Below are 18,635 nucleotides of genomic sequence, written 5' to 3'. Positions count from 1 at the left end.
CTCAGGGAGGGATACAAAAGCAAAAATAAACTATTGGGACTACATCAAAGTAAAAAGATTTAGTACAATAAAGGAAAGCATAAATAAAACAAAAAAAGCAACCTATTGAATAAAAGAAGGTATCTACAAATGATATATCCAATAAGAGGTTAATATCCAAAATACACAAAGAACTTCTACAATTCAACATCATAAAAACTCAAATAATCCAGCTAAAAAATGAGCAGAGAATCCAAATAGACATTTTTCCAAAGAAGACATACAGATGGCCAAAATAGACAGGTAAAGATGTTCAACACCATGAATCATTCAGGAAATGCAAATCAAAACCACGATGACATATTGCCTCATAACTGTCAGAATGGCTAGAATAAAGAACACAACAAATAGTAAGTGTTAGCAAGGATGTGCAGAAAAAGGAACAGTCATGAACTGCTGGTGGGAATGCAAACTGGTGCAGCCCCTGTGGAAAAATTATGGAGGTTCCTCAAAAAATTAAAAATGGAATTACTACAGTAATTCTACTGGTGGGTATTTACTGAAAGAAAATGAAATCAGAAATTTGAAAAGATATATGTATCCATGTATTTATTGCAGCATTATTTATAATAGCCAAAATATGGAAGCAACCCAAGGGTCCATCCATAGATTGGTATGTATATACAAAGGAATATTACTCAGCTATAAAAATCAAGTGAAATCTAAACATTTGCAACATGGATGGAGATAGACAGTATAATGCTAAGTGAAATAAGTCAGTTGGAAAAAGATATACCATATGATTTCACTCATATGTGCTATTTAAGAAACAGAAACAAATGAACAAAGAAAAAAAGAGACAAACAAAAACCAGCCTCTTAAATATAGCAAACAAACCGGTGGTTGCCAGAGGGAGGTGGGTAGGGAGATAGGTGAAATAAATAAAGGGGATTAAGAGTACACTTGTGATGAACACTGAGTAATATACAGAATTGTTGAATCATTATAGTGTATACCTGAAGCTAATGTAACACTGTATGTTAATTGTATTTAAATTTTAAAAAATACAAAAAATACATTAAAAAATTTTTAAAGAGATGTCAGTATTGACAACAAAACATAAAATGTGGGGTGGGGAAATAAAATGGTAGAGTTTTGTATGTGATAGAAGGTAAGCTGCTATCAGCCCCACGTAGAATGCTGTTATATCTATAAGATATTTCAAGTAAGCCAACAGGTAACCACAACAAAAACAAACAAAACAAATCTCAGCTATCATAGGTTCACACAAGATAAAGAGAAGGGAATCAAAGTATACCATTGTGGAAAGTCAGTTTACAAAGGGACAGCAAGAGAAGAAGAAAGGAACAGAGGAATACAAAAAAGTAAGGGGGGCACCTGGGTGGCTCAGTTGGTTAAGCGTCTGACTCTTGGTTTTGGCTCAGGTCATGATCTCATGGTTCATGAGTTCAAGCCCCGCATTGAGGGGCACCATTGTGGAGCCTACTTGAGATTCTCTGTCTCCCTCTCTCTCTGCCCCTCCCCCACTCGTGCTGTCTCTGTCTCTCTCAAAATAAATAAACTTTAAAAAAACACAAAAGAGCAAGGAAATTAATAAAATGGAATTGGTAAGACCTATCTAACAATAATTACTTTTAATGTAAATGGATTAAATTCTCTACACAAAGATACAGAATAGCTGCATGGATAAAAAACAAGACCCCTTTATATGCTTCTTATAAAAGACTAACTTCAGCTTCAAGGATATATACAGGCTCAAAGTAAGGGATGGGAAAAGATAGCTCATGCAAGTAGAAACCAAAATAGAATGGAATAGCTATACTTATATCAGACAAAATAGATTGTAAGCTTAAAAAGTGTAACAAGAGACACAAAAGGTAACTGTGTAATAATAAAGAAGCTAATTCATCAAGAGGCTATAACAATTGTAAACATATATGCACACAACATCAGAGCACCATATTAAGCAAATACTAACAGGTCTGAAGAGAGCAATATACAATAATATAATAGCAGGGGACTTCCATATGCCATTTTCAACAATGGATAGATCATCTAGACAGTCAATAAGGGAAAGTTGACCTTGGACTATACTTTAGACCAAGTGAAACATGTTAGGTTAAAAAAAAAAGTCTCAGCAAATGTAAAAAGATTGAAATCATACTAAGTATATTTTATGACCACAATAGTATGAAACTAGATCAATTACAGGAGGAAAACTGGGAAATACACAAATATGTGGACATTAAACAACACACTGAAAAACCATGGGTGAAAGATGAAATCAAAAGGAAATTAAAAAAATATCTTGATGAGCACTGGGTGTTGTATGTATAAGTGATGGATCACTAAATTCTACTCCTGAATTCGTATTATACTATGTTAAATAAATAAAATAAATTGGATTTAAATAAAATAAATTTTAAAAATATCTTGAAACAAATGAAAAAGGAAACACAATATAACAAATTTATGGGATGCAGCAAAAACACTTCAAGAAGGGGAGTTTATAGTGATAAATGCCCCCATTAAGGGAAAAGAAAGGTCTCAAATAATCAACCTAATTTTATATGTCAAGCAACTAGACAAAGAAGAACAAACTATATCCAAAGTTAGCAGAAAAATGGAAATAACAAAGATCAGAGCAGAAATAAGTAGAGACCAAAAAAAAAAAAAAAAAAAACAGTAGAAAAGATCAACAAAACTAAGAACTGTTGCTTGAAAAAATAAACAAAATTGATGAAACTCTAACTAGACTAAGGAAAAAGAATACTCAGACTACTAAAATCAGAAATGTGTGGACATTACTACAGATTCTACAGAAATGTAAATGACCATAAGCGACTGCTGTGAACAATTATAGACCAACATATTTGACAATCTAGAAGAAATAAATTCCTTAAACATTATCATCTACTGAGACTAAACCAGGAAGAAGTAGAAAATATGACAGACTAAAAATGAGTCAGGCGACTGAGTCAGTAAGCACAAATCTCTCATCAAAGAAAAGCCCAGGAATAGATGGCTTCGTTAGTTAATTCCAGCAAATATTTCAAGAAGAATTAATGACGATCCTTTTCAAACTCTTCCAAAAAACTGAAGAGGAGGAAACTCCCAAACTCATTTTACAAGGCCAGCGTTATCCTGATACCAAAGTCAGAAAAGCACACTACAAGAAGTGAAAACTACAGACCATATCCCTGAAGAGCAGATGCAAAAATTCTCAACAACATACTAGTAAAGCTGAATTCAACAGCATATTAAAAGGATCACACATGATAATCAAGTGGGATGTAAGGATGGTTCAACATATGCAAAGCAATAAATGTGAAACACATTAATAAAATGAAAGACAAAAGTCATATGATCATCTCAATATATGCAGGAAAACATTAACAAAATACAACATCCCTTCTTAATAAAAACTCTCAACAAATTGGATATAGAGAGAACATACCTCAACATAACAAAGGCAATATATAACAAGCCTACAGCTAACATCATACTCAATAGTGAAAGGTTGATAGTTTTCCTGTACGATCAAGAACAAGACTAGAGTGCCCATCCCACTCTCGCCATTCCTACTCCATGCAGTACGGGACTCCTAACCAGAGTAATCAGGCAAGAAAAAGAAATAAAAGGCATCCAAATCAGAAAGGAAGACATAAAATCGTCTCTGCTTGCTGATATGACCTTGAATATAGAACTTCCTAAAGACACCACCAAGAAACTGTTAGAAATAATCAGCAAATCCAATAAAGTTGAAGCATATGAAATCAACATGCAGGAATCAGTTGTGTTTCTATACACTAGCAATAAACAATCTGAAAAAGGAAGAAAATAAGCGCATTTACAATAGCATCAAAAACAATAAAATACTTAGTAATAAATCTAACCAAGGAAGTGAAAGATCTATACACCAAAAGCTATAAGACATTGAAGATGACCCAGATAAATGGAAATATATTCCATGTTCATAGGTTAGGAGAGTTAATATTGCCACAGTATCTATACTACCAAAACCTATAGATTCAATAAAATCCTATCAATTTCCAATGGCATTTTTCCCCCACAGAAACAGAGGAAACAATTGTAAAATGTGTGTGGAACCACAAAAGACCCCCAATAGCCAAATCAGTTTTGAGAAAGAACAAAGCCAGAGGCATCACACTTCCTGATTTCAAAATATATTACAAAGCTATATTAATGAAAACAGTATGGTGTTGTTATTAAAAACAGACACAAAAACCAATGGAACAGAATCAAGTGTCCAGAGATAAACCCACACACTTATAGTCAACCAGCATTTGACAAGGGAGCCACAAATACTAAATGGGGAAGGAATAGTCTCTTCAGTAAATGGTGTTAGAAAAACTGGATGTCCATGTGAAAAAGAATGAAATTAGAATACTATCTTACCCCACTCAAAAAATTAACTGAAAATAGAGTAAGGACTTACACGTAAGACGAAATACAGTAAAATTCCTACAAGAAAACATAGGTGAAAAATCTCCTTGACCTTAGTTTTGACAATGATTTTTTAAAATATGGCACCAAAAGAACAAGCAACAAAAATAAAAATTGACAAGTAGGATCACATCAAACTAAAAAGTTTCTGCACATCAAAAGAAGCAATCAACAAAATGAAAAGCTAACATACAGAATAGGAGAAAATTTTTGCCAACCATATATATGATAAGGGGTTAATATCCAAAATATATGAAAGTCATACAACTCAATATAAAAAAACAAAAAAACAAACAAACAAAACCCCAATCTGATTATAAAATTGGCAAAGTACCTAAAAAGACATTTCTCCAAAGAAGACATACAGTTGGTATGGTACATGAAAAGGTGCTAAACATCACTGATCATCAGGGATATAATGACATATGACCCCACAACTGTTAGAATGGATATGATAAAAAAAAAATAAAGACAAGAAATGACAAATACATGTTGGTAAGAATGTGGAGAAAAAGGAACCATTGTGCACTGTTGGTGGGAATGTAAATTGGTACCGATAGTATGGAAAACAGTGTGGAGGTTCTTTTACAAGTTAAAAATACAACTACCATGTAATCCAGCAATCCTACTTCTGGGTATATTCCAAAGGAAAATAAATCATTATTTTGAAGAGTTATCTGCACTCCCATTTTTTTTAATGTTTATTTATTTTTGGGAGAGAGACAGAGAGAGACAGAGACAGAGCATGAGTGGGGGATGGGCAGAGAGAGAGTGAGACACAGAATCCAAAGCAGGCAGGCTTCAGGCCGAGCTTCCAGCACAGAGCCTGACACAGGGCTCAAACTCATGAGCTGTGAGATCATGACCTGAGCTGAAGTTGGACATTTAACTGACTGAGCCACCCAGGTGCCCCACTGCACTCTTATGTTAACTGCAGCATCATTCACAATAACCAAGATACGGAAACAACCTAAGTGACTATCAACTGATGAGTGGATAAAGAAAATGTAGTAAATCTATACAATAGAATATCATTCAGCCATATAAAGAAGGAAATCCTGCTATTTGCAACAACATGAATGGACCTGGAGGGCATTATGTTAAGTGAAATAAGTCAGACCAAGAAGGACACTATATGACTTCCCTTATATATGGAATCTAAGAACTTCAAACTCATAGAAACAGAGGGTATATTGATGTTTACACCAAGGGTTTGGAGCTAGGGGACACAAGGAGATGTTGGCCAAAGTGTACAAACTTTTAGTTATAAGCTAATTAAGTTCCAGGATCTAATGTGTAGCATGATGTATTGTACAAGAAAACATGTACAACAATAATGATGTATTGTACAAGAAAAAGAAAAAAGACATGGAAGATAGCAGCAGGTAAGTGAAGGAAGAAAAGAGTTTCAAGAAGAAATAAGTCATCTCTAACATTATATGTGGTACAGTGGTCAAGTGCTAAGAGGACTAAAAAATATCCTATTAAACTTGGCAAACTTTCAGTGACTTTACCAAGCTATTTAAGTAGATAGACAGATAGTATGTAGCGAGTACTGGGATAGAGTGATGAAGCCAAACAGTGTCACCATGAATTCAGGAAAGATAGCAGCCTGAGCATGACCTCCTCCTGGATTCTTCTCCCTTCCTTTTCTCTGTTCTAATGAGAGACAGAGAGACAGAGAGAGAGGGAAAATAAATCAAGAGTCTAGAGGATAACATGGTACCTGTTCCATGAATTCTCCTCCTCAGAGTCAGTACTCAGGTTTGGGGGCAAACAGAGTCAATAGGTTTGGAAAGCCCAGTGCTCAAGCAGTGCTCAGCAGGGCCTGGTGCTTGAGGTTTAATCCACTGCAATCTTTGTCTTGAAATTATTAATAAATTTATCTTTGAACTTGTATTTTATATGTGAATTATGATGGGACAATGAAGCGCGCACTTGGGAGCTTTGGCTGGTGCAGTCCTGACTCCTGTTCCTGTCTGCCTTCACAGGACAGGTTCTTGGTACCTCACTCCTCCATTCCCTGGTACCTTGGGTTCCACCTGGTCTTGGCCTCCTCACTTCCCTGTCCTGAAAATGCTTCTGCCTTCACCCTGGGCAATGGCCAGGGCTCAGGTGTGGGAGGGTCAGTGTAGGGTATATGAAACCTGTGGCATCTGGAGTAAGGCATGGCAGCAGCTGGCCCCTGCCTCACCAGGTGGCAGCACTGTGCTGTGGCAGATGGAGGCCTTGTCTCCACAGGAGTGAGTGTCTTGCCCACCCCCAATCAGGGTACTTAGTGTGTTCAAGTGATAAGTTGCAGTACCCTTGGAGGTTACTCATCTGCTATAGGTCAAGATGACTAGACCCACTGTAAGGAAAGATACCAGGCTTGACTTCTTCAGATGCCACCCCTGACTGGGGCATGAGGTGTTGGTCCAATGGCTGTTGACAGGGGAAACCTGGCAGAAAGTGAACTGCACACATGCTGAATCGCCAAGTGATTATGAGGGTCTGCAGTTGGCCCAAGAGTATTCTCATGTCCATGGGAGCATGACATTAAATATAAATAAAAGCACGAAGACCAGTAGAGAGTGACTGGGGAAGAAAGGGAATGCTTTATATTTAAAACTTTTAACACTATTTTTCTTCTGATTTTTTAACAAGAGTCTTCATACGGCCCAACAAATTACAAAGGCAGTTCTGGATGCAATAATGCAAAAAATGGGAGCATACACTGTGGCAGTTGCTTCTAGACAGGATTTTAGTGAATACAAATTTAAAAATTTTTTTAATGTTTATTTATTTTTGAAAGAGAGAGAGAGTGTGACTGGGAGAGGGGCAGAGAGAGAGGGAGACACTGAATCTGAAACAGGCTCTAGGCTCTGAGCTGTCAGCACAGAGCCCGATGCTGGGTGTGAACCCATGGACCATGAGATCATGACCTGAGTTGAAGTCAGATGCTTAACCAACTGAGCCGCCCAGACACCCCTAGTGAATACAAATTTTAGACACAGATGATAAGAGAATTAGCAAACTGAAATTAAAACAAAAATAGTCTACAATGAGTCATGGAAAACAAAATGATAGAAAATATGAAAATATTTCAAGAAGGACAGAATGAAAAGATGACATATATTTTCTTATGAAAATCTAAAGAGAAAGAATAAAATGAGAGAATCAATATTTGAAAAGATAATGACTGGTTTTTCAGAATTAATGAAAGACCCTAATCTTCAGATTCAGAAACTGCAATAAACCACATGTAGGATAGATTTTTTAAAAAACCTCTAATAGTGAAATACCAAAGGCAAGGTAAGGCATTAAACAGAAAATACAGACAACCTAAAAGATAAAACTATTAGACAGTGGACTTTACAACTGCAATAGTAGGACCCAGCAGACAATTTTTTATTTTATTTTATTTTATTTTATTTTATTTTATTTTATTTTATTTTACTATTAGGAAGCTATTTATTAAATATAATTTATTGTCAAATTGGCTTACATACAACACTGAGTGATCATCCCAACAAGTGCCCCCCTTAATGCCCATCACCCATTTTCCCTCCCTTCCCCCTCCATCCCCCCCCCCCCCCCGCCACCGTCACCATCCACCCTCAGTTTGTTCTCTGTATTTAGCAGACAATAATTTTAAAGTCTTGGGAGAAAACAGCGACCAACCCAGAATTGTATTTTCAGAGAAACTATTTTTCAAGAACGAGGATAAAATAGGGGTACCTGGGTGGCTGAGTTGGTTAAGTGTCCGCCTTAAGTGTCCAGTTAAGAGCCAACTTTCAGCTCAGGTCGTGATCTCATGGCTTGTGGGTTTGAGCCCCACGTCAGGCTCTGTGCTGACAGCTCAGAGCCTGGAGTCTGCTTTGGATTCTGTGTCTCATTCTTTCTCTGCCCCTCCCTTGCTTGTGCTGTCTCTCTCTGTCTCTCAAAAATAAATAAATGTAAAAAAAAAATTAAAAAAAGAGGTATAATATCAGAGTAAAGTATTCTAAAGATTGTTGTATTGTTCAAGAGAAGAATAAATGTACTGATTAAATTTAGACTTGATACATCTAAAATTACTGGAGTATCATGGAAGATAGACATACAATTCATAATTTCTAAACAAGTATGAAAGAAAATTAAATCAGGAAAAAAAGAAAGTCAAGGAAAAAGGAGAAAAGAACTGACTAGAATGAAAATATTGACCAAGGCATGATTAGGGTTAAAACATGCTAAAGACATAAAGGGTATTAAGCAAGTAAATGGAAAGCACATTAAATTTTTTTCATAAATATAAACTTAAGTAATCACAATAAACATAAATGCTCCAAATTGCCCAATTAAAAGCCAAAGACTGTCATTTTAGAAAACAGAATATCCAGTTTCAAGGCATTCATTAATGAAACACTTAAAATATAAGTTTATAGAAAACTTGAAATTCAATGGATAAAGACCCATGAATATATTAACATCAAATAAAACAGAACATGAGGCAACAAAAGAAAAAGTATTACAGGTGAGAAGCAAGATCACTACAAATAAAGTTTCAATTCTTCAGAAAGGCTCAGTAATTCCAAAGTCATATACACATAAGAGATAACCTCAAAATATGAAACAAAAACTTAGGTACCTATGAGGAAAAGTGACATATCTACCATCCTAGTGGGACATTTGGCAGAGCCCTCTCATTAATTGATAGATCAAGCCAACAATGAGTCAAGTAAGCACACAGAAGATCTGAACAGTTCACTTACCAAATCTGATCTATTAATTGTGTGATTATAATATTTGACCCAACAATAAGAAAATGTATTTTCTATGGGTACACATGGGACATTTATAAAAACTGACTAGATGCTAGGTCAAAAATTCCCTCCAGCAATTCTTATCCCAATACAATCAGGTTATAATTAAAAACACTCATAGGTTTGTAAATTGAAAAACGTATTTTAAAAAAGATTTTGAGAGAAAGAGGGCACCAGTGGGGGAGAGGGGCAGAGGGAGATGGAAAGAGAGATTCTCAAGTAGGCTCCACACCCAGTACAGAGCCTGACGTGGGGCTTGATCCCATGACTGTGAGATCATGACCTGAGCCGAAATCAAGAGTCAGATATTTAACCAACCGAGCCACACAGGTGCCCCCAAAAATGCATTTCTAACTAACTCATGGGTCAAACAAATTGTAGCGAGGATTAGAAAATTATTTCTGAGCAATAAAAAAAAATCACAGGAGGTATTTGCAATACTTGTTGAATACAGTTACAGAAGTACTTAGAAGAAAAGTGATTGCCTTAAACACGCACATTAGAAAAAAAGAGAGCCTCATGCCTAATGGGCTAAATAGCCAATTTAAGTTTTAGAAAAACAAACTCAAGGAAATCATAGAAAATATGGGTCGAAATGAAATAGACTGCAATAGACAAGCTCAAAAAGCCAAAAGTTGGTTCTCTGAAAATACTAATAAAAGAGGAATACCACAAGGACATGGAAACAAAGGAAGGCACAAATAAAATTATTAGAAATGTTAAAACAGAAGTGTAACACTACAACCACCTCAGAGACTAAAACTCATAAGAGGATATTACAGACAACTTTATGATATTAAAGTTGATATTAAGATGGCTAACTGAAGACATGAATACATTTCTGGAAAAGTACTACTTACAGAAATGGATTTTACAAGAATTGTAATTCCAAAATAGCACTATAACCATTAAAAAATGGAATTAACACTTAGGAAATCTACCCCCCCCCCCCCCCACACACACACACATATGAAATCCAGACCCAAGTAAACTTCCATGCAAGCTTCCATCAAATACTTAAGGAACATATACTTCCAATGTTACACAAAATCTCTCAGAATAGAAAAGAATGACCACTCCTAACTTCCCTGATGAGTCTAGCACAATCCCGATACCAAATGCAGAAAATGTTAGCACGAGGGGAGTAAGACCACAGGCCAAACTCACTCATGAAATTCACACCAAAAAAATCTGAACACAGTATTAACAAAGAAAATTCATCAATGTAAATGAAAGAGAATTCATCAAGAATTCTGGAGTAGTTGGAATCTGGAATAGTTGGCTTATTCCAGAAATACAAGGTTAGTTTAATATAGAAACATTAATAACTATTTTTCATCATTAACATAGTAAAACAGAAAAACCATATGAACTCTGAAGTGCAAGTAGAAAAACTTTAAACGAATTTCAACACTGATTCATACGCAAAATTCACCACCAACTTGGAATAAAAGGGAAGTTCCTCAACTGGGTAAAGGTTAATCCATAATTTGTAATAAATATTCTGCAAAATTAGTGAAACGAGAGCCTCCCTTTTAAAATCAGGAATAAGACAAGGAGGCCTGCTTTCACCCTTCTAGGAAACATTGTGTTTGAATATTCTAGCAAAACAGTCAGAATAAAAGAAAGAAAAGCCATACTTATTTGGAAAGGGATAAAGAAAACCATCAGTATTTGCAGGTGACAGGATTTGTAAAAACTCCAAGAGAATATATAAGTAAATTGTTAGAATTTAATATAAGAATTTAGCAAGATCGTTGAATACAAAAATCAATATTCAAAAGTAAATTGTGTTCTATACAACAAGAAGCTCTGGTTAGAAAATGTAGAAAATGGTAGCTTTAAAAAATTGAGTGTAATAGAGACAAAAATATAAAGCATCTAGGAATAAGTCTAATAAAAATGTCCAGGCACTTTTATGAAAAACTGCAAAATGTTTTTGGCAGACATATAAAAAGACCTAAATAAATGGAAGTTTATGTATTATTCTTGAGCTGAAACTCTCCAAATTGATTTAAATATTGAGACAAATTATAGGAATCCCTACTAGAGTTTTTGTGGAATTTGACAAACCAATTCTAAAATTTCATAGAGAGGAAAAATAGGCCAGAGGAAAACCAGACAAAGCTAAGAGACTCATGAAGAAGAACAAGATTTGGGGTCAGAGTGGGCCAGGGATTTGCACTGTCACTCATCAAGATTTGAAATATGAAATTATAGTAATAAAGATAATGTAGTGTTTATTAAGCAGACAAACAGATCAGCTGAACAGTAGAACCAGCTGGGAAGAAACACATGCATACATGGAAAATCGATGTATGATAAAGCAGGCACTACAGGTAAATACATTATTCAATAAATGGGTCTGATTAGATTAATTATTCACATGGAAAAAATAAAATTGGATCCCTATCTCCAAGTATATACAAAAACTAACTCCAGATGGATTAAGGACCTAACTGTGGAAGTCAAAACTATGTGGACCTTTCAGGAAACAACACAGGAGGCTATTTTTATTAACTTGGAGGAAAAGATTCCTTAAATTGATTTAAAAAGGCACAAACCCAATTAAGGTAAGGGCTGGCAAATTCATCTATAATAGCAAGGACCTCTGTTATCAATAGAGATCATAAGAAGTGAAACGTTGCATAAACTGGGATAAATTCTTTCTATATATATATATATAAATATATATATATATATATATATATATATATATATATATATATATATTGAAATATATAAATAATGTCCTAGTCATTAGAATGAAATCTTATAAATTATTCTGAAACCAAAATAACTCAAAAATGGGTAAAAATCCTCATTTAACAGAAAGGGAAGAAAAATTCTTCATGAAAAAATGAAAATATGCTCAATAGTAATTAGGGAAATGCAAATAAAAAGCACAGTGACATAATTTCACATCTACTAGATTGTAAAATTAAAGTCAGATAATACTGAGTATTGGTGAGGAAATAGCACAATGGGAACATTCATCTGCTGCTGGTGTAGATGTAGTCCACGGCTGGTGTAGACGGAGATTTGAACGATCTTTTCAAGAGGCATTTAGGCATTACCTAGTAAACTTGAACAAATGCATATCCTACTTTTAGCCAACTGTACTTTTAGGTCTATATCCTAGAGAAACTTTTGTTCATGTGCATCAGAATGGGATTTGCTAAACAATAATGTACATACAATGACTACAGGATCTTGTTCAAATGCAGGTAATGATCTAGGAGGTCTGGAATGAGGCCCCAGATTCTGCATTTCTAAGTAGCAGATTCTACGGTACTGGTAATGTTCTCTTCCTTGACTTGTGTGATGAATACATGAGTATTAGTTGCATTTTACTCTGTAAATGGTATTTTTACAGGTGATAAATTGTGTACATTTTTACCACTTACGTAACAGAAAAACCCTTAGCTCCCACTGAGCTGTCTCTTTGGGCTTAACTGTCCCCCCTAGATAGGTGCTGCTTCTTCCGATTTTGTTTTCATGATTCATGACCAGATCAGAGCAGTTTGGAAGCCCATATCCGTCACTAGCCCTTGGGGCTCAGTGTGTGTGAGTGAGGTTGGAAACTCGTGAAACTGACTATCAATGCTTTTTCAATGCTTTTTTTTTGGCAGATTGCCTTCTCTGATGGCCCCCCTGGTCTCTGCTTGGAGGAGGCAGAAAATAACCCATGTGGCCAGAGAGGAAGGTTCTGTTCTCCAATTCTGCTGTACAGGGAATTTTTATCTCCAAATTAGCCTTTGTCTGTTTCTCAGTTGGTTTCAAACCCGCAGGAGAAAGCTGGTGATTGGCATATCTGAAATCCCCAACTAGGACAGAACCCTGTCAGGTTCAGGAGTAGCAGAGACTCCATCCTTGCTTCTTGGTAAGAGTCTGGGAAGGTGGCAGTATTTCTGAGAGGAATGGAACGTGCACTCCTTGAAGGGCTTGCTAAAATCTAGTTATCAGGGCTTCTAGTCCGAAAATTGCATGTACACTGCGGAGCCATCTGACTTCTAAGGGACCACGTGAACCAAGACAACTATCGGCAACAACCACTTCCGCTTTACAGAAGACACGAGTATTCTGCTGGCGACTGCCTGGGTCATGTGCCAGTCCTCAAGTAATCCCTGTGGCCAATGAAATGCGAGGCTGTTGAGTCCTCTGGGGAGCAGGGGCCACATAAGACAGTTCCCTGTATCCTATTCAGGACTTAGGATATTGCCTTGACTGTTGCACTGAAAAATATTCTGATTCATTGATGGTTTTAACTTATCAGATGATTTTCTAATGCGCTTAATTATTTTCTCCTGTGCCAGTTTTCTCTTTTTAGTTATTTTCATTCACTCTCATGTTAATATGGGTTGGAGAAACGATGTATATAATGGAATTAAGAGAGCCCTGTAGTCTGAAAAACCAGCAGCAAATCCCAAGGCTAGTTATTGGTAGCTGTGTATTATTATCTGAGTTCTTTAACCTACCCAAGCTTACATGTCCTCATTTATAAAATAAAGATAACAATACTTGCATTTCTGTTTGTTATGAAAAGTGAGAGAGATAATTCACGTCAAGTATGAACATTAGAAATATGTGTTCAAATAGTGGTTGCTATTGTTACTTTTATTGTTTGTTTCCCAATATTAGTTTGGCATTTTGTTTGAGGGTATCTTGATTGGTGAGTGCAAGCTTATGTGAAAAGTATAATGTAGGTCATCCGTCTGTGGTTAATTAACAGTTAAATCTAATTATTCTTAAAAAGCATTGATTGTCTTTGTATTCAACGCTGCCTTACTTACATAGCTCTATAATACCACAGGAAGCAGATATGAGAACTTGGCACAGACAGATTGCGTTCTTCTTCTGAACCCTAAAAGGAAGTTAAGGTAGCTTTAAATACAAATTTGGATACAGGCAGAAAAGTCGCAGAGGCACTAAATTAGTGATCTAAGATGAGAGGGGGTATAATGAACAAATTTCAGAACAGAACTGACAAATATTCATGTAATACCAGTTCAGTCCTGTCGCTATTCTCTGTGATTACGAATTCACTATCGTGAGTGACAAACCTGTTACGTACCGGTCTTTGCACCCAGTTCTGCTCGTCTTTGGGCTTCGATCGCAGTTCCTGACGCAGAGCTCCTACAACTCTTCTAATCTCCTCAACGACGGGAGGGTCTGACACAGAGACCCTCGATCCCTTTTGCTCTAACGAGGCGACGCGGGGTGGGATCCAGGATGGGAACTGGTCACTAGAGAGCCCAAGCCATGATTAGAAGCTTGGGACTTTTACCTCAACCTCTCACCCTTTGGAGGGGGGAGAAGGCCTAGAAAACGAGTTAATGGCTGATCACGCCTATGTGACGAAGCCCATAAAAATCAGGTTGCTAAACATGTCCATGTGCTGGCAGGGTGACACAACCCAGCTCCATGGGGTCGGAAGCTCCTGTGCGCAGGGCCCTTCCAGACTTTGGCTGATGCAGCTCTTCTCTGGCTGTTCATCTGTATCCTTTATCATGTCTTTTATCATAACCGATAAATGCATCTCCATGAGTCCTGCAAGCTGTTCTAGCAAATTATTGACCCTGAGGAGAAGGTTGTAGGAACCTGGACTTATGGACGGCCAGTCACGAGTACAGGTGACAAACCGGGACTTGCAGTTGGCATCCGAAATGGAGCAGTCTTGTGGGACTGAGCCCTTAACCTTGTGGATGGGAAGTTAACTCCATGTAGAAAATGCCAGAACTTAGAATTGCAAGTCAGTCAGTATGGAAACCAACCCCTTATACTTCATGTGGTAACAGAATGTTCTCTGTGAGTGTATAAAGGAAAATAGTGAGCTTTCCTGGACAGTCTTACTCACTGAAATGCAATTCAATTCATTTTCTTCCATGATGGTTCTGAATCAGAGATGATTTTGCTCACCAGGGTACACTGGCAATGCCTGGAGACATTTTGGATTGTTATATCTGAGTGTTTTCGAATGCATTTCTAAAGTCACGTGTACATCCTTAAAGGTTATAAGATCTGATGGCACTATCTGTAAACGACAAAGATACTCTTCTCTATGCATGTATTTGTGTGTATGTAACATTGCACATTTGGGCTTCCAACACACAACAAAAGGAAAAGGAGTAAACCTTTACTTCCTCAGAATTGTGTCCATGAAACTGGTAAATATTCACAAACTCAAAAACCTCAAGTTGAAATACTTTTCAATCTACGAGTTTTGAAAAAATGAATTAATATTCATTTGGCCTCTCCTGCATCACTCTACTTGTTCTCTGAAAATAAAGATTAGAAATCAAGAAGAAGGCATAAGCCCCAAAATATAGTCAAATTTTGTCACACGCAGTCTCTATGGCAGTGGCTTTAGACACGCTTGCGTGCGAATATCAGCTATGAATGCCTGGCCGGTACCTGTTACTAATTAGTAGAGAGCCAATGTTTTTGATGCTTAGCTTTTTCTTTTTTTTTGTAACCCAGAAAGGATTCAACATCACTCTTATGTATTTGCATTCACAAATGCTTTCTCGAATTGAAGAAAATATAGTAAAAACAAACTTGCCAGAAATGGCTTTTAATCCAGGGAATTGTTATAAAAGTATATGATGTGAGACCCACTCATTGGGGAGTATTGTTACCAGGAAGGTGGTAACTGAGGCTTTCGCATACTTATTGACAAAAAGGCTAAGGTAAAATCACATACCATTTCATAACATCATTTTCTATGAGATATATCTGGAAGTTAATGCCATATTGATAATAATTTAAAAATACCTCTTATCTATGATTAACACATGCTATTTAAAACAGATTAAGTTAGGTTGAAAGCTCAAAATATGGGAAATAAAGTGTAACAGAGATAATTACTCAAGATTTAATAAGTTATCATTAAAATCAACTCACTGGGCCCACAACAACTGGTCTTATAGTATGAACACCAGGAGAAGAACAACGCAGCTCTGTCCTCGGTGAGCTAGTATTATAAAAAGAACAGAAAGATAAATAAGCATACAAGGTTAGGAAAAATTCCCTACTTTTTAAGCCTAAAAACATTAATTGTATGCTAACAAGAAAAAGAAAACATACAGCATATTTTACTTTTATACTATTTTCTTTAAAAAATTTTTTTTAATGTTTATTCATTTTTGAGGACAGCAAAAGAGACAGAGAGAGAGAGAGAGAGAGAGAGAGAGAGAGAGAGAGAGAGAGGTTGAGCAGAGAAAGAGGGAGACACAGAATCCGAAGCAGGCTCCAGGCTCTGAGCTGTCAGCACAGAGCCCAGTGCGGGGCTCAAACCCATGAACCTTGAGATCATGACCTAAGCCGAAGTTGGATGCTTAACGGACTGAGTCACCCAGGCACCCCATATCCTATTTTCAAAGAGATCTTGTCTTTCTTCGCACATCTATTTAATGGGAAGAAATTTACATTCAATTACTGCCTTAAATCTGTCCGCACTATACGAATACTTTTTTATGGGTAAATACACACATTATATTGACATCAGCAGCAAAAATCTTACCTTTTATTTTTCACTGAACAAGTTCCTGGCACACTCCACTCAAGAAATGATGTTCCTTCATACTCTAACGTAATCTAAAAAAAGAAGGTACAATAGTTCAAACAAAAGGTCTGCCCCAGAATTTTTACCTCAGTATTCAGAGGCAGGGTTGAATTTTCTGTGTCCTTATCATTGAAAGAAAGAATGACTAAACATTTTATTGCTTTAAAATTGTACAAAGTAATGCGACAAAGAAAGGCAATGTAGCTTTTCCAAGACACTTCAGTAGTCTCCCTTAAAAACTCTAAGCTTCTTTGTGGAGTTGAGACGACAGGGAAGTAGGGGGACTGGGATTGCCCTGGTCCCTCAAACACAGCTGTAGTGAGGAGAGATCACTTGGACCACCCAGGAAATGGATCTGCAGAGTGGCAGACGGACCTCCAGGGGCAGAGAGAGGCAGCGTGGTGGGATGGAGGCGCGTGTATATGGAGTGGAGAGAAAATGGCAGAGGCATGGAAGGGAGGGAGCCCTTTCTGTGCAGAGACAAAAGGGAGTGAAAGAGAGAGGGGTTGTAAAAGTCAGGACTCAGTTGGCACAAAAGGAAAACCTCTCCAGACCACAGATGGGGGAATGAGAAATACAGAGAGTGCCAGTTTCTATTTTGCAAACAGCCTTAGGAGCTGAAACTCGGAGGTTTCAGAAGTGCACGACTTTCGCCGACTTTCTCCGAAGCTAAGCCCGGAGCCGCTGTGTGCTCCTGTGGAGGAGGAACCTCCCCCTGGAGCGCATAGCCTGGTACACGGATCTCTGGGGGACACTGGAAAACAGTCCCCTTTCCAGAGTACTTTGGGAAAAGGGTTTATTGCCTCCCCAATGACAAAGACCCTGCAGGTGCCAGCCAAAGGCCTTTTTTTTTTTTTTTTAGTTTATTTATTTATTTTGAGACAGAGAGAACACAAGCAGGGGAGGGGCGGGGTGGGGGGGGGGGGGGACAGAGGATCCGAAGCCAGGTCTGTGCTGACAGGAGAGAGCCCAATGCGGGGCTCAAGTGCAGGAACTGGAAGACCATGACCTGAGCTGAAGTCAGAGGCCCAACTGACTGAGCCACCCAGGCGCCCAGTCTTTTATCAGCCTTTTATCAGCAGAGTGGAGTGGCTCTACATCAGAACAGGAACCATGCTGTGTGGGGTCCTTTAAGACATTGGGTTTTGAATCCCAGGTGGGCTTCTAGAAGGTGCCGGAGAACCGTGAGGAACAGGTCAAGCTGAATGCCCTCGCTATCCTGTGAGGGCTGCCTGAACAGGGGTTTGAGACAACCTGGCGTGGGAAGGAGAGATTGGGGTGTCGCCAGTTTTCTCCCCATCACTGACACAGTGGGGCTTCAGAGAGAAGCACAGCAGCCCCCAGTGGAGGCGGGACACTTACACCAAACCCTGCCCCTGGTAACTGCACACCTACTGGAACAAGACTGACACTGAGCCAATGCAGCCAGCCTCTCCTCCAGACCAGGACAGCCACCTGTCCCTGGCACCAACAGACAACTGTTTGTTGCTGTTGTTATTGTTGTTGTTTGCCTGTCTGGTTGTCTTTTTCGTTTCTCTTTTCTTTTTTTCTTCTCTTCTCTTTTTCTTTTTACCCTCTTCCTTTTTTCTATTGGAATAAGGCTCATAGTTTCTGAATTGTTTGTGGTCAATTCTTAATATATATATAGTCTGTTCAGGCATTTTTACTTTATTTTTTTAGATCTTTTCTATCTCTTTTCCTTCTTTATTTTCCTTTCTTTTTCTCTGGATGTAAGCCTTATAGTTTTTTGATTCTCTGTTTGGTCTTCTTTTCTCCCCTTTCATTTTTCTTTTCTTATGGGATCAGGCCTCCCCCCTACC

The 18,635-nt window shown here is 37.5% G+C and overlaps 1 protein-coding gene across 5 annotated transcripts in view; it reads right to left on the bottom strand.

Annotated features, from left to right (window-relative positions):
* The window catches only part of CATSPERE (catsper channel auxiliary subunit epsilon), a 201,771-nt gene that overhangs the window by 157,049 nt on the left and 26,087 nt on the right, over window positions 1–18,635 (bottom strand). For all 5 annotated transcript variants that reach the window (XM_053209823.1, XM_053209825.1, XM_053209826.1 and 2 more), the window contains 3 exons: window positions 16,774–16,847; window positions 16,155–16,224; window positions 14,045–14,115 (listed from right to left, as the gene is read on the bottom strand). In XM_053209823.1, coding sequence (XP_053065798.1) covers window positions 14,045–14,115; window positions 16,155–16,224; window positions 16,774–16,847 — 215 coding nt within the window. The remainder of the gene's footprint in view (window positions 1–14,044; window positions 14,116–16,154; window positions 16,225–16,773; window positions 16,848–18,635) is intronic.

This window comes from Acinonyx jubatus, chromosome E4 (genome assembly GCF_027475565.1).
Source record: "Acinonyx jubatus isolate Ajub_Pintada_27869175 chromosome E4, VMU_Ajub_asm_v1.0, whole genome shotgun sequence".
In the NCBI taxonomy this organism is placed as follows: domain Eukaryota; kingdom Metazoa; phylum Chordata; class Mammalia; order Carnivora; family Felidae; genus Acinonyx; species Acinonyx jubatus.
This window is presented reverse-complemented; position numbering and strand designations above follow the sequence as displayed.